We start from the raw sequence: 13,717 nt of genomic DNA on the forward strand, positions 1-13,717 counted from the left end.
ACGCTCCCAGGGTGCGCTTTGCTTGGAAAGGCACAGGTAGGAGGCGCGGACTGCGGGTGCACGCTCGCTGCTCTGGGAGGTGTCTCTCTGCCTTGGTGGGCTGTAGTTTCTGGGAGCTGCCGGCTGCCCCGGAGCATTGGTGGTTCCGCGGCTCGGGCTGCAAGGAGACCTGTGCACGCTGCCTGGGCGCCAGGCCGAGCCCCTTGGCAGAGCGCGGCTGTGCGCTTCCCGGCGCCATGCTTCTCCTGGGCATCTTAACCCTGGCACTGGCAGGGCTACCCGCTGGCAGCTCTGACCCAGAGCGCGAGGTCGTCGTCCCCATCCGACTGGACCCGGACATCAACGGCCGCCACTACTACCGGCGAGGTCCAGACGATTCCGGGGATCAGGGACTCATTTTTCAGATCGCAGCATTTCAGGAGGACTTTTACCTACACCTGACGCCGGATGCTCAGTTCCTGGCTCCCGCCTTCGCCACTGAGTATCTGGGTGATCCCCTTCAGGAGCTCGCCGCCAGTGCTTTAGACCTGAGACGCTGCTTCTACTCGGGGGACGTGAACGCCGAGCCGGACTCGTTCGCCGCCCTGAGCCTGTGCGGGGGTCTCCGCGGCGCCTTCGGCTACCGGGGCGCAGAGTATGTCATTAGCCCGCTGCCCAACTCCAGCGCGCCGGGGGCGCGGAGCAATAGCCAAGGCGCGCACCTCCTCCAGCGCCGGGCAGCCCGCGGCCGGGCCTCCGGAGACCCCGCCTCCCGCTGCGGGGTGGCCTCGGGCTGGAACCCGGCCATCCTGAGGGCCCTGGACCCTTACAAGCCGCGGCGGACCGGCGTTGAGGGTAGCCACCGGCGGCGCAGTCCCGGGCGCGCCAAGCGCTTCGTGTCCATCCCACGCTACGTGGAGACTCTGGTGGTGGCGGACGAGTCTATGGTCAAGTTCCACGGCGCGGACTTGGAGCATTATCTGCTCACGCTGCTGGCCACGGCAGCGCGACTCTACCGCCACCCCAGCATCCTTAATCCCATCAACATCGTCGTGGTCAAGGTGCTGCTCCTCGGGGACCGGGACACTGGACCCAAGGTCACCGGCAACGCGGCTCTGACGCTGCGCAACTTCTGCGCCTGGCAGAAGAAGCTGAACAAAGTGAGCGACAAGCATCCCGAGTACTGGGACACCGCCATCCTGTTCACCAGGCAGGTAAGTTGACCTGTGTCACCCCCTTGGACCCAGTCAGCCTCATTCTCTTAGACTCACTGCTTTTAGCTTTCCAGATCCCCTTTGTGCCGCGTACTGCCCCAGAGTTTAAGTTCCATCGATCTCCTCCAACCCCAACTTTGAAACTTCCAGGAAAACCTGCTCTTAGGCTTAGCCGAGCTCCAGATCGCGTGTATCCGGGCGATTCCCCTTCCGAAGGTGTTGGCCGGCTGCGGCCAATCAGAGCCTCCCGAAACCGGCGCGCTGGGGCCGGAGCCCAGGAAGTTGCCGCCCCGGAGCCGCAGTTTGTCTGCAAGGCCTATAGGAGGCGCTATGAGGATGGTATTGGAGAGGGCAGGAAAGTCTGCCCCTCTTATATGCAGCGGCTAAATCCTCTCTGACACCTCCTCAGAGGCTTCCTGTCGCTGCCTGTGGAACTGGAAGGTGACCCGAGGTCAGCATCTGTTACATGTCCAATGGGTGACATGTTATCCTCTCTCTGTTCTGGGCCCCTGGAAAACTTGGAGTGGGACGTAAGTAATCATTGAGAGATTTTGTGGGTTGCGTAAAGACCAGACTCAAGTACCTACTGGGAGGATCCCTTCTTCAATTCTGGGTCTCCTCACCGTTCTCCGCTGGCCCTGTCCAGCCGCTTCCAGACCATTGCAAGTGGACCATTAACACCTGCTTGGGGACTGTTTCACTTGGAGTTTCAAGTGGAGTTTTACTTAGAGCTGAGCTGGGAAAATGTCTTTCAACTTTCCCCAATTCTTGTTTCGGAGGGTGACCCATTCGCCCGGCTGACAGAGAGCGGAGTAGGCAAGGTCATTTGTGATCCTCCACTAAAACTCCAGCGAACTCCTCTCGAATACAGCGTTCCAGCTTCAGCCCTTGCTGTGGCGGAAGCGACGGAAGAGTAGTCAAAAGTGTTTGAAGATGCCCGCTGCAGGGTTGGAGAGATCCTGAGCATTAGGATTAGACAGATGGAGCCCGACCAGAAAAGCAGAGCAGCCTTTTGCAATCTTTACCTGATATTCTCTCAAAGAAGCTATGAATCCGTAAATAGTCAGCTTGTAGGTGTTGACATACCCGCGTGCTGTCAAGACTTTGGATTCTTGGAATTTCTTAGATACAGGAGACTGGGAGGAAAAGGGCCATCTAAGTGACCCGCTTCCTCTGATTTTGGGGGCTGTGACTTGAATGAGTGCCTTGCTCTTGTTTTGTCATTATCATAGTAACCGCAACGTCTTGGCTGTGGTACAGAATCACCTCTGGGGCTCTTGGTCTCCACTGTTTCCAAACGGCCACTCGAAGCTGGTCTGGCGCCCACGGGCTGGAGCCGGAGTCTTCCACAGTAACCCATTTGGCACAGCTCGCTCCTTTCTGGAGTTGAACTTCCTCCTTTCCCAGTCTTTTTCTCCTCCCACCACCTGGTTTCTCTAGGGAGTCTTGGCCTGAGTCTTGTTTCCTTGTGTTCATTCTTTCAACTGAGGCCGAGCCGCTTCTGCCCAGCTCCTACAAGCACTGCCTGAGTCATGGGAAAGCTGCAAAGGAGGCAGCTTCAACCTCAGCACACAGACCAGCTCTGCAGTTGGACTGGTGGGGGAAAGAAAGCAAAGGCCAAGAACAGGATATCTTAATGGGAAAAGCAGCTGTTGCCCCATCTGCTACCCAGGATGCCACTGTGGAGATTGCTCACTGGCTCTAAAGCAGCAGACCTCAGCTGCCGTGCTTAGTGGTGAAGGCTAACTTCTGGAGGCAGCCCTAGGAGGAAGAGTCCCACTGGGAATATGGGCCATGCCATCAGATGGGTCCTCCCTTTTGAAGAAGAAGCAGTGAGACAGCGTGGCAGCTTCTGTTTCTCGGGGGCTATGTTGTCCATGCATAATGGGTACAAGGTGCACGACCACCAGGGTCAGAAGGAAGATGTGACTTTTAGAAGCTGTTTTTCCCATAGACATCGAAAGGGCGAAGTCAGAGAACTGGGAGGCTGTGTTGGCAGGTCTATCATCCAGGTATGTGTGTTATGCCTTGGGTAAACATCTCTCCCCCACTCCCTCACCAGTGCAGATTTAGGGGCCTGCTGCATTCTCAGAGTCTTAGCAACTTCTCATTCCTGAGCTCCCTGGGGGAAGGTAGAATATTGGATGGGAACACGAGCCAACAGCTGCTCTTTCTAGACTAAGGCAGATGTGGTCTCCAGGAGCCTTCATCGTCCAGAACAGAGGATACACTGGTCATACAACAAGCATTTTGACAATTTGAGGAGTTTATGTAAAGATTCAGAATAAGTTCATGTAGCAAGAGTGCACATCTGATTCTGCAAAGCAATCAGCCTCTAGGCTCATAACAGCAGGGTGAGGTCAGCCCAGGATTGGAACGAAGATCTGCTGAGAATTACAGCCAGAGTCTTTCTTTTTTATTTCTATGAGGAAAAAAGTTTCTCTGGCTTCTTGCTGCGTGGGACAGCAGGAGGCAGGTACTGACTGCTGAGACTCAGTAGGCCCTCATTTGCTGGACTTCCTTGTCTTTAGGCCCAGTGTCTCTGCTGTTTGGACCCTTTGTGGTAGATGGCTTTCATCCATTTATCCGTGCATTCTCTTCATACTTACTGAGCGTGCTGTTTCCAGGAACTCTTCTGGGCTGGTGCTACACTATTAGTAAGATACAGTCTGCCATCCCCAGGAATTAACTGCGTGACAAGTGTCCCAGAGGGCAACAGCCAGTTGTACTAAGATGTGCTAAGTCCTGGGACAGAGGCATGGAGCTGTGCCTGGGGACACTGGATGGGGACATTCACCTCCCTGTGAGTGTGAGCCTCGGATGCCCCTGAAGGGATCAGGCTGCAGGCAAGGCCGGGACTGGAAGCTGCTGGGATGGGGAAGGAAGGTTGCTTTCTGCATTGCAGGGTACCTTTATTTCCTCCACCATCTGGTTTGCTTTTTGTGACATTTCTTCTTTTGAGATGACTTCATTTTCATTTTTTATGACCTGCACTTTATGGTTTTCTGCCTGCTTATTCTTTCCTTTTTTTTCCTGTGGTGTCAGTGTAACTTCATGCCGTTCCCCTTTCCTTTCTCCCCTTCTTTCCTTCTTCTTATTTTGGGATTATCTGGGCAGGATGTTCCCCATCTCTTCTCTTACTTTCTCCATTCATCCTCTGACCTCCTCCCAACCCCAAACTTCGAGGCCTTGTCAGGGGAAACTTCTAAGGTGCTCAGTGGGCAACATCGGGAGCTTCATGTGACAGAGACCGGTGCTGTCTATAACGAAGCACTTGCAGCTGACATGTTGGCTCATGCCTGCAATCCCAGCACTCTAGAGGCTGAGGCAGGAGTGTCGCTGTGAGTTTGAGGCCAGCCTGGGCTACATAGTGAGTTCAAGGTCAGCCTGAATGATATAGCTAGACCCTGTCTCAAAAAAAAAAAACCAAACCAACACAAAAACACTTGCAACAGGGCAGCACATTTAGTATTCATGTCAAAAAATGAAGATAAAAAGATCATATGTCTTTTACATCTGTCTAACAATATGATAAAAAATCATGGTTGCATTATGATTTTTTTTGAGACAGGGTCTCACTGTAGTTCAGGCTGACCTTCAACTCACTGTGCAGCACAGTCTGGTCTCAAACCCGTGTTGATCCTCCTGCCTCAGCCTCCTGAGTCCTGCATCATGATCTCTTTCTGTCAGTCCTTGGATATATTAGGAGAAAGGTACCAAGTGAAGATTTGGGATTTGACAGTTTGTCATTCTTAGTCACTACATGGAAACGCACTCCTGGGAGGGAGAATGGGAATACAGAAAAAGAGGAAGAAGGAGCCTGTTTTGTCTCTCATAGGGTGAGAACTGACCTTTCACTGTACCTCATAAATAAGCCCAATGTTAATGGTGGAAGATGGGGATGAGGGTCAGAGGGAATCAATCTTCCCTTACCTCCCTCCTCTCCTCTCTCCCCTTTCTTTCTTTTCCTTTCTTTCAGGATGAGGTTTTGTTGTCCAGGCTGGTGCTCATACCCTGGGCTTAAGTGATTCTCCTGCCTCAGCTTCCCAAGTAGCTGGGACTATAGGCGTGTGTTGCCACACCTGGCTTCTTTCTTCTTTTTTAGCCAGTGGCTTAGTTAAGAAGATAAGGAAGGTTTTTCTCCACCTTCCTTTCCACTTCTCTGTGGCTGTCACTGCCCCCCAGCTCTTCCCCCACCTTGACTCAACACCTGGACTCGGTCACGGTCACGCGGTGCCCTGGGGGGAAATCGGGTTGGAGTTACACAGAGCTGAGTCTGAACACCTGCACTTGCACTTTTTAGCAATGGATATTGAATGAGTCAGCTGTTTGCAGCTCACTTTCCTCTCCCTGGAGTGAGGCTAACGATGATGACACAGTGATCCCTAACTTGTGAGCCTCTTTCAAGGATGAGTTGCTGAGTCTTCTGAAGCAGGCACCCAGTGATGGCAGCTAATTCTGATCCCTACCTTAGGGATGGCCCAGGACGTGCTTCTCCTTGTTGAATGTTCACCTCTGGACCCCTTGTCAGAATGTAAACTTGGGGTAGTCCTGATTTAAAGCATTCTGTCCCACTGTCCTTGCAAGCGTGTGCTACACTTATTGGATTATGCATTCCTGTGTTTGAATGGAACACTGGATGCCAGCACTTGCTAATTCCACTGGTCTGTAAACACCCCTAAGGCAGCAACCTCTTTATGTCTCTGTAACCCCTGCCCTGGCTCCCTGCATTTTAAGGCCCTGCATTTTAAGGTTAGATAAGTGTGTAGAAGAGGCTGAGGGGTCTGCCTGTCACTGCAGCACTTAGGGGGTTTCTCTCCCTCCCTGGCATTCTCTCCCTTCCAGCTGTTGGCTGCAGCATCGGGAGAGGGACTCTTTGGCATTTCTTCTTGGCTCTTTGGCATCAAGTTGTGCCCTGGAGAAAGGCAGGACCCCAGAGAAGAGCACGTTTAATCCACCCAGAGTCAGCAGACGGGAGTGCACAGCAGGGATGGGTCGGTGTCAGTACAGGTGTGGGGCAAGGAGCCAGGAGCTGCTCCATCAGCGAGGCAAGGCCAGACGTTGCTTTCAGTAGCACTTAGTCCTGGTTTCCTTCTCCCTAGGATCCTCCGCATTCTGTCCTTTAGCTCTAGTTTGAGCTCTGGCGAGGGACATTATGGGGTAGGCTGCCCGTCCCTCCTGAGAGTCCTTAGCCCCTTTATTCCTGGGCTGAATGCACATCAGAAGCAGTAGGGAACCCTAGTAGGAGCCTCGCCACAAGGCTACACTGTCTACATGTCAACCCTCTTTCTATCTCTGTCCCCTCTCTCTAATTTGGGGTTCATTCTGTGACTCTGAGTTAACTACTTACCTTCTCTGGGTCTCTTCTGTAAAATGGAGCTTAATAATGGCATATTCTCCTGAAGCGGTTGTGAGGATTCAATATGGGATGCGCAAATAGAGGCAAAGTTCTTAAAATAGTGTGGTACATAGTAGGAGTTCAATAAATGTTAGCCTTGTCACTGTACTTGGTGGGTACCCTCTCTTAAAGTGATAATTGCTGGAGAAGGTTTAGTCTTCCTGTAAACTTTGGCTTCTTGTTCTTTTTCATTGAGGTATTCTTGTTATTTGGGTTACTTTAGTCTCTTGGAATAATACCTTCTGTACATCTGGAGGGATTCGTGTGCCAGTGAAACCAAATCTCACAGAAGCAAATAACCTTCTGGTCTGTTCAACCTCCTTCTTTATCAGGCAGCCTTAGTCACATTGCCTAGATACTAAGTGCTAGCTTTTATTTTTTGGAGCAAAGTAAAGCCCTCCCACCTTTGTGGATTACAAACAGAAATGAGTTATAGTCTGCACAAGGGAATATGGCAGAGATTCAGATGGAAGACAAGTTAAGGGGACTTAACTTCCCTTAGTGGTATTAATACTGTTAATACTAGTGCAGGGCACTTTTCACTAGTAATTTTGGTAGCCTAAATAGTGGTAGATCTGGAACAAAGAACACTGCTAGGGTAGCCTGGGTGTAAAAGGTGTGGATTCAGGATCTTGTTCTTCACTTGATAGCTGCGTGGTCTTGGTGTGTACTCTCAACTCATGGAGCCTCAGTTTCCTCCTCTGCAAGAGTGGATGGTTCTGAAGTTCTGTGAGTATGATCCTGGCCTGCTGTGTTGTGGCCATGGAGATGAGCTCTGTCTCTCATGATTAGGACTTCAGGGGAAGTGAGTATTCGGTTACATGGAATGTGTGTATTTTCTACAACATTAAAAAAATTAATGTGCTTAGTTTTTATGGGTCCTTCTTTCTCCATAGTGCTGGAAAATGGGCATCTATCTCAGTACATGCATGGGAGACAGGAGGTCTGTAGGGAAAGGAGCTAGTAGGTTGTCCTGGCCAGGGCATGTAGGGAACAATGTTGGTAAACAGGGCCACTGCAATGTGTTGGGCAGGGAGGTGCCTACACCCGGCAGGCAGAGGAACTAGAAGAGTTTCCCTTCCCTCCCTTCCCTTCTCATTTTTGATCAAGTCCTGAGCTGAAGAGGTGAAGGCAATTGGAGTACCTCTGAGTTGATTCCAGAAGGGTGGAGACAGTTAATGCCACAAATGAGGCAAGACTGGGCCCCTGTGCAAGTGCTAGTGGGCGTTCAAAGAACTAAGGCCAACAATTTTTCATCTGCATTCCTGATTTGGAGAAGGGGGACAGGCAGAGCTTCTGATCCCAAGAGCAGCATCTTCCCCCTCAGGAACCTGCACCTGCTGGCACTTTCCTTGTTCCCCCTGTTTGATCCAGTGAAGCCACGTTCCTTGATGGAAAGAATAGGTTGTTCCTGGCCAGGAAGGGCCTCCAGCTGCATGTCCTTGCTCTAGGGAGAAACCTCCTTCCTTGAGAGAAAGAACACCTTGGCTTTCTGGAGCTCCCTACCACAGAGGCAGCCTTGGGAAAAGCTGAGATCCCAGAATGAACTCCAGTGCTGCTCTGGCCATTTTGGGGGAGCAGGAGAGGGGTGGCACGCTGTGTGCTAGCAGGAGGCAGGGTGACCATCATTTTTCTGTAAGTTAGTGCTATCCACTATGCATGAGTCAGGAGATGAGACGAGTTGCTTCTTAGGTTTTTTCTGTTCTAAAAGTGTATCATTCTGTGTGCTCCTTCTGTGTCTTTCAGGGCCAGGAGGGGCTGAGTGTGCTGGGATGGGGGAAGGACCAGCGGTGTAAAGCATGGGACATTCCAAGTTCTGGTTGAGAATTGGCCCTTTCCTAGAGCAGGAAACTGAGGCCCTGAGGGGAGAAGGGACTTAGCAAAGCCACACTTTCACTTAGTGATGGGGCCTGGACCAGAATCCAGGCCTCTTACTTCTTGTTCCTGTGCTCTATTCCCTTTGTGAGGTCAGCAGTGAGTGTGCAGGGTGCTGGGTGCCATGGGTCGGGCCTGTCCTGGAGGTGCTGCTGGAGGCTGCAAGCACACAGGCAGCATTTCCAGAGATGATCTCCTTTGCTCATTGGGATCTTATGCTCTGGAGACCAGGGACATGTGGCCCCATTGCCCCCTGCCTCCCTCCTTCACTACGCTATGGCACAAGGCATCATCCTTTCCTTCCTCAACTTCCCTTTTCCCTCCATTAACAAGCTGGCCCATGATCTCAGCAGATGAGTGTTCCCTAAATGCTGGTCCAGTAAACTTCCTCTCCCAAGTTTTGACAGTGGTTATCTTGGAGGTTTCAGAGCTCTGGGGAAAAAGAACTTCCTGGGAGAGTAAGTCTTTGAACAGGGAAGGCACTTGAGGTCCCCTGTGGGTTGCTGAAAGTGAATGGAGTGCACTGTACAGATACAGGCAGCTGCACAAAGATAGGGCATGCATGGCACCTGTCGCTGACTCCAGCACCCTTAGGGTTCAGGCTGGTCACCCTCATGGTTCTTTGGCCAGAAGAACTGTTAACTCATTAGGAGGTGTGACTATCACCTGACTCTGGGAAGCCAAGTTTGACTGCTCAGGTGGTAAACTTGTGAGTGCTTTGGATTAAAGTTTGCTGATTTTCTGAACTATGACCACTTTTCCTCCCATGCCCCCTGACCTCACTAACTCTACTGCCGCTCACCTCCCTGAGGTCAGCATATAAGTGCGTGCACAGACACACTTAATCAGACACACTCACATAGACACTTAGCCCTAAGGGGAAGGAAAATTGAGAATGGCTCTGTGTGTGTGCTCACGTGCTACAGATGACTGCTACAGCTGTTTCTCCTGAGCCACTCAAAAGTTGCTGAGCAGTTAGCTGTGATTTGGAGGAAAGAGTACAAATTATACAAACCCTCACTCAGTGAGTCTTTCTGCTCTGTGACTTGAACCTTGCTGGGTTTCAGTTTCTTTGTCTGTGGGAGGTGGTAATTAGTCATTATTTCAGTGGAATATTGTGAGGGTTAGATTGGGTCATACATGTAAAATGTATGCACAGTGTTTGCTAAATCATGTCTATGATTAGCTGTCTTAGTTACTTTTCTCATCGCTGAGACAAAATACCTTACGCCAAAGTTGAAGGAGGAAAGGTTTATTGTAGCTCACAGTTTGTAGAGGTTTCAGTTCACAGTCAGCTAGCTCCAAGGCAGGGTGGCATAGCAGAGGGGCATTGCAGAGGAGAAACAGTTCATGGCAGGCAGTAGGCAGTAAAGCAGCAAAGTAGTGAAATAGCAGCAGCAGCCTGCCTCTCCCTTTTATCCTTTCTGGGCTATGCCCTTCCTTTGGGTGGCATTCCTCCCACATCCAGGGTGGATCTTCCCATTATCTACACCCAGGATTATGGCAAACCAATCAGTGAACTAATTTAGTAATCATGCAACCTTAATCCCAGCATCACATACTCTAGATTCATCTACCTCTGAAAAGTTCTACTTATGACTCCATGGGACTTTGGAAGTACATCTAGGTATAAGTCATAACATTAGCTAGGATCATGAGCTTCAGTTTCCACTTTTGACAAATATGTATAATAGTACCCCCACCTCCTAATACTGTTGTGAGGATTGAGTGAGGTGATGCACATGATTGTTTCTTGTACACTGTAGAATGCCATGTGCATTAAAGGTAGTGATGTAATGCAGATAATGTTGGTGCTGAGTCTATACATATTTTTCTCAAGGAGAACAGAAGGTGCATGAGTGTCTTAGCCTATTTCCAACTCCTGGAGGGAGCAAGTGCTAGAGATCAAATTGAGGATCTTGTACCTGCTAGGCAAGGGTTCTACCAATGAGCTACATCCCCAGGCCAACTCCTGGCTTCTTCAGGTGTTTAGATTGCATCACTAACCTGTATTGCTCAGTAAGTTCTTTAAACTGCCCACCCCAGGAGCCTCCTTGTGCCCTTCAGCATCCCTGGGAAGTAGCATACTTCCTACCAGAGTGTGCTACTGGAAGCCCTCGATACTGCAGCAAGTTAAGCTTCAGTACAAAAACAGGGACCTAGCCTTGCATGGTGGTGCACACCTGTAATCCCAGCAGGGAGGCTAGGAGGCTGAGCAGGAGGATCAAAAGTTGGAGCCAGCCTGAGCAACTGGATTTTAGCAACTTAGCCAGGCACTGCCTCAAAAAAGTGCTAGAAGATAGCTTAATGTGAAGGCCCTGGGTTTAAACTCCAGGACCTTAAAAAAAAGGAGATACCTTTCTCATGAGTGATGATCTAATTATCATTTCCTCCTCGCAGCCCTTGAGCCTGTGAACTCCTTGGGTTTCTGTAGACACCTGCAGTGTGTGTGGCTTGTAACCACCTCATCTTTTTCCTCCCAGCTCATGGAAGCTGAATCTCTGGCATGGGCCAGTCCTTGGCCAGTGATACTTTGGCTGAGAGTCAGAACTTAATTCATGGTTGTCCAAGTGGCAGCCACTCAGCTAGGAGTGAGGCTTCTCAAAGTTGACTCTGGATGGGGACATGGTTGCCTTCCACCCCCACCTGCCTCAATGAGCCATGACCACAACCTCACCCAGCTGCAGGAGGCACCATTTTTTTGGTCTGGAAGCTGTCTCTATATAAAGCAGTGGCCCTTGAAGTTTAATTTTGTACCTCTGAATTTCCTCCCACAAGATCTCCCTGGGTGGGGTTGGACACATTCTTGGTGAGCACAGAGCTTTCTTCCTGAGGCCTTTTCCCTTCACCTGGGATGATCCAGGCGATTCCCAGTCTCTTAGCAAGGAGCACCCAGCTGGAAGTTCTGGGCTTGGTTGGGGTTGGAGTGGTGATGAGTCGGAATGTCTCATAGGGTGCCCTTTATTCCCTGCAAGTCCCTCTGTCACTGTCTCTAACTTCACCCTGGCTCTGCTTCTGTCCTTTCTGGCAGGACTTGTGTGGGGCCACCACATGTGACACGCTGGGCATGGCGGATGTGGGCACCATGTGCGATCCCAAGAGGAGTTGCTCTGTCATTGAAGACGATGGGCTTCCATCAGCCTTCACCACTGCCCACGAGCTGGGTAAGGCTGGAGTGGGGAGAGAGCTGCACTCTGGGGTTGTTCTGGGTGTATGTTAGGTGCTTTGAGGGTGGGGAGACACTTGGCTTTGCTCTCTCATATTCTGAAACCTTAGGGATCCTTTCTTTTTTTATGAAAGAAAATTGTGTATTTTTATAGATCCTTGGCTCAGAGTTTGCATTGGCAGAGGTTTTGTTTTATATTTTCTGATTGTCCCAGTCTAGTTGGCCAGTAATATGGTCTGAATACCTCTGCTGAGTGTCTGTCACTTGGGCATGATAAGGAGAATAAGATAAAGACAAGAAGATGTACTTCTGTCCTCACTGAGGTCACAGCCTGGTGAAAGGGACAGAAAACGTAAGCACATGAGCTTGAGGACATCTGCAAAGCAGTCTATTGATAGGTGCAAGCGAGTAGCCTGAAAACCTTTCCATGGGCTTTCCAGATTCCCCCTGGTTTCTCCCTGTTCTCTGTGTCCTTGACCTCCTGCCCCAAGTCCTCCTGTGTCACTCCACAGGCCACGTATTCAATATGCCCCACGACAATGTGAAAGTGTGTGAGGAGGTCTTTGGAAAGCTCCAAGCCAACCACATGATGTCTCCAACCCTCATCCAGATTGACCGTGCCAACCCCTGGTCAGCCTGCAGTGCTGCCATCATCACTGACTTCCTGGACAGCGGGCACGGTGAGCCGGGGTGACAGGAGGGTGGGGCTGTCACTGGAGGGAGTGTTCACTTCTTCTCTGGACCATCTTCTGCATACAGAGTTGGGCCTTGATGTGGGTGCATTCCAGATGCTCTCTGGTCCGTTCTCTCCCTGCCCTTTGGCTCCCAGGCCAGCCGAGCCTCTCCTTCTCCAGCATGTCCTGACAAATATCCTTGGCTCTCTGCAGGTGACTGCCTCCTGGACCAGCCCAGCAAACCCCTGTCCCTGCCTGAGGACCTACCGGGGACCAGCTACACCCTGAGTCAGCAGTGTGAGCTGGCCTTTGGTGTGGGCTCCAAGCCCTGTCCGTACATGCAGTACTGCACCAAGCTGTGGTGCACCGGCAAGGCCAAGGGGCAGATGGTGTGCCAGACCCGCCACTTCCCTTGGGCAGATGGCACCAGCTGTGGTGAGGGCAAGTTCTGCCTCAAGGGGGCCTGTGTGGAGAGACACAACCTCAACAAGTACCGGGTGAGTACTGGAGCCCCCATGCTGGGGGATTAGGGGAGGAGAGGAACAGGGCTGGGCCTCCACTGCCCTGGTCTCCACTGGGAAGCTGCCTTGCTTGCTGCAGATTGGCAGGGTGACAGTAACTGTATCACACTGCTGCACTGTGCTTCTGTTTCTGGCTCTAGTCCTGTCCCCTCTTTGCCTCTCGAAGTGGAGAGAAAAACTGTGGTAGGTCAGAGAACTTCTGAGGCTTAGATACATGGGAAAAGCCTCCAGTAGGAGGCTCAGCCATGAGCACTATATCTTGTCACACGGGGGAGAGCTGTGGGCGCAGAGACGAACACTTGCCATCAGGAGCGCCTCATTCTCTGGCTCCACCCTTTCTTCCCTCATCAACTGCTTCTCAGTCTTTTCATACCCAGGGAGTTGGGACTGCACAGATGAACAAGGCTTAGCAAGGAAAGGAAACAAAGCCCTGGGCAGACTTCAGTAATTTGACATACCCTGAACTTTGTTAACTTCAGTCACTCTTGTGATTGTTGTTTTTAGTTGAAATGTAATTGAATAAAAGCCCCCTGCCCCCAGGTAAATAGAACTAGCAATCAAACCAGAGCAACAGAAACCCACATATATTCTCTGACTATAATGTGAACTTTATGTACTTTAGGTCTTATGTTAGGATAGTAAAAGGTTTGTACTTTTCCATGGGGGAAATAAGAAGCCTATCCTTCCCCTGGGTCCTGTCCCTTCCCTACACCTGTCCCCACCTCTGTGCCTTCCTCATGCCTGTCCTCACCTCTGTTCCCATCGGGGTGAGGGCTTGGTACAGGGTTTTATGTGCACAGATGCAATAGTATAAAAAAGCTTTCACCAAGCACCTGCGATAGGTGTGGACCAGTTATTTAAAACCTTTTTCTGTGATCTGAGAATATATA

The 13,717-nt window shown here is 50.8% G+C and overlaps 2 protein-coding genes across 2 annotated transcripts in view; one reads left to right on the top strand and one right to left on the bottom strand.

Moving 5' to 3' along the window:
* Adamts8 (ADAM metallopeptidase with thrombospondin type 1 motif, 8) overlaps positions 1 to 238 on the bottom strand; it is a gene marked incomplete in the record, with an annotated part of 41,346 nt that extends 41,108 nt beyond the window's left edge. The window contains 1 exon segment of the mRNA XM_013510983.1: positions 3 to 238. Coding sequence (XP_013366437.1) covers positions 3 to 238 — 236 coding nt within the window.
* The window catches only part of Adamts15 (ADAM metallopeptidase with thrombospondin type 1 motif, 15), a 24,147-nt gene continuing 10,645 nt past the window's right edge, over positions 216 to 13,717 (top strand). The window contains exons 1-4 of the mRNA XM_005378569.2: positions 216 to 1,193; positions 11,498 to 11,630; positions 12,145 to 12,312; positions 12,520 to 12,803. Coding sequence (XP_005378626.1) covers positions 237 to 1,193; positions 11,498 to 11,630; positions 12,145 to 12,312; positions 12,520 to 12,803 — 1,542 coding nt within the window. The 5' untranslated portion in view covers positions 216 to 236. The remainder of the gene's footprint in view (positions 1,194 to 11,497; positions 11,631 to 12,144; positions 12,313 to 12,519; positions 12,804 to 13,717) is intronic.

This window comes from Chinchilla lanigera, unplaced genomic scaffold, assembly GCF_000276665.1.
Source record: "Chinchilla lanigera isolate Chin_1 unplaced genomic scaffold, ChiLan1.0 scaffold00011, whole genome shotgun sequence".
NCBI lineage: Eukaryota > Metazoa > Chordata > Mammalia > Rodentia > Chinchillidae > Chinchilla > Chinchilla lanigera.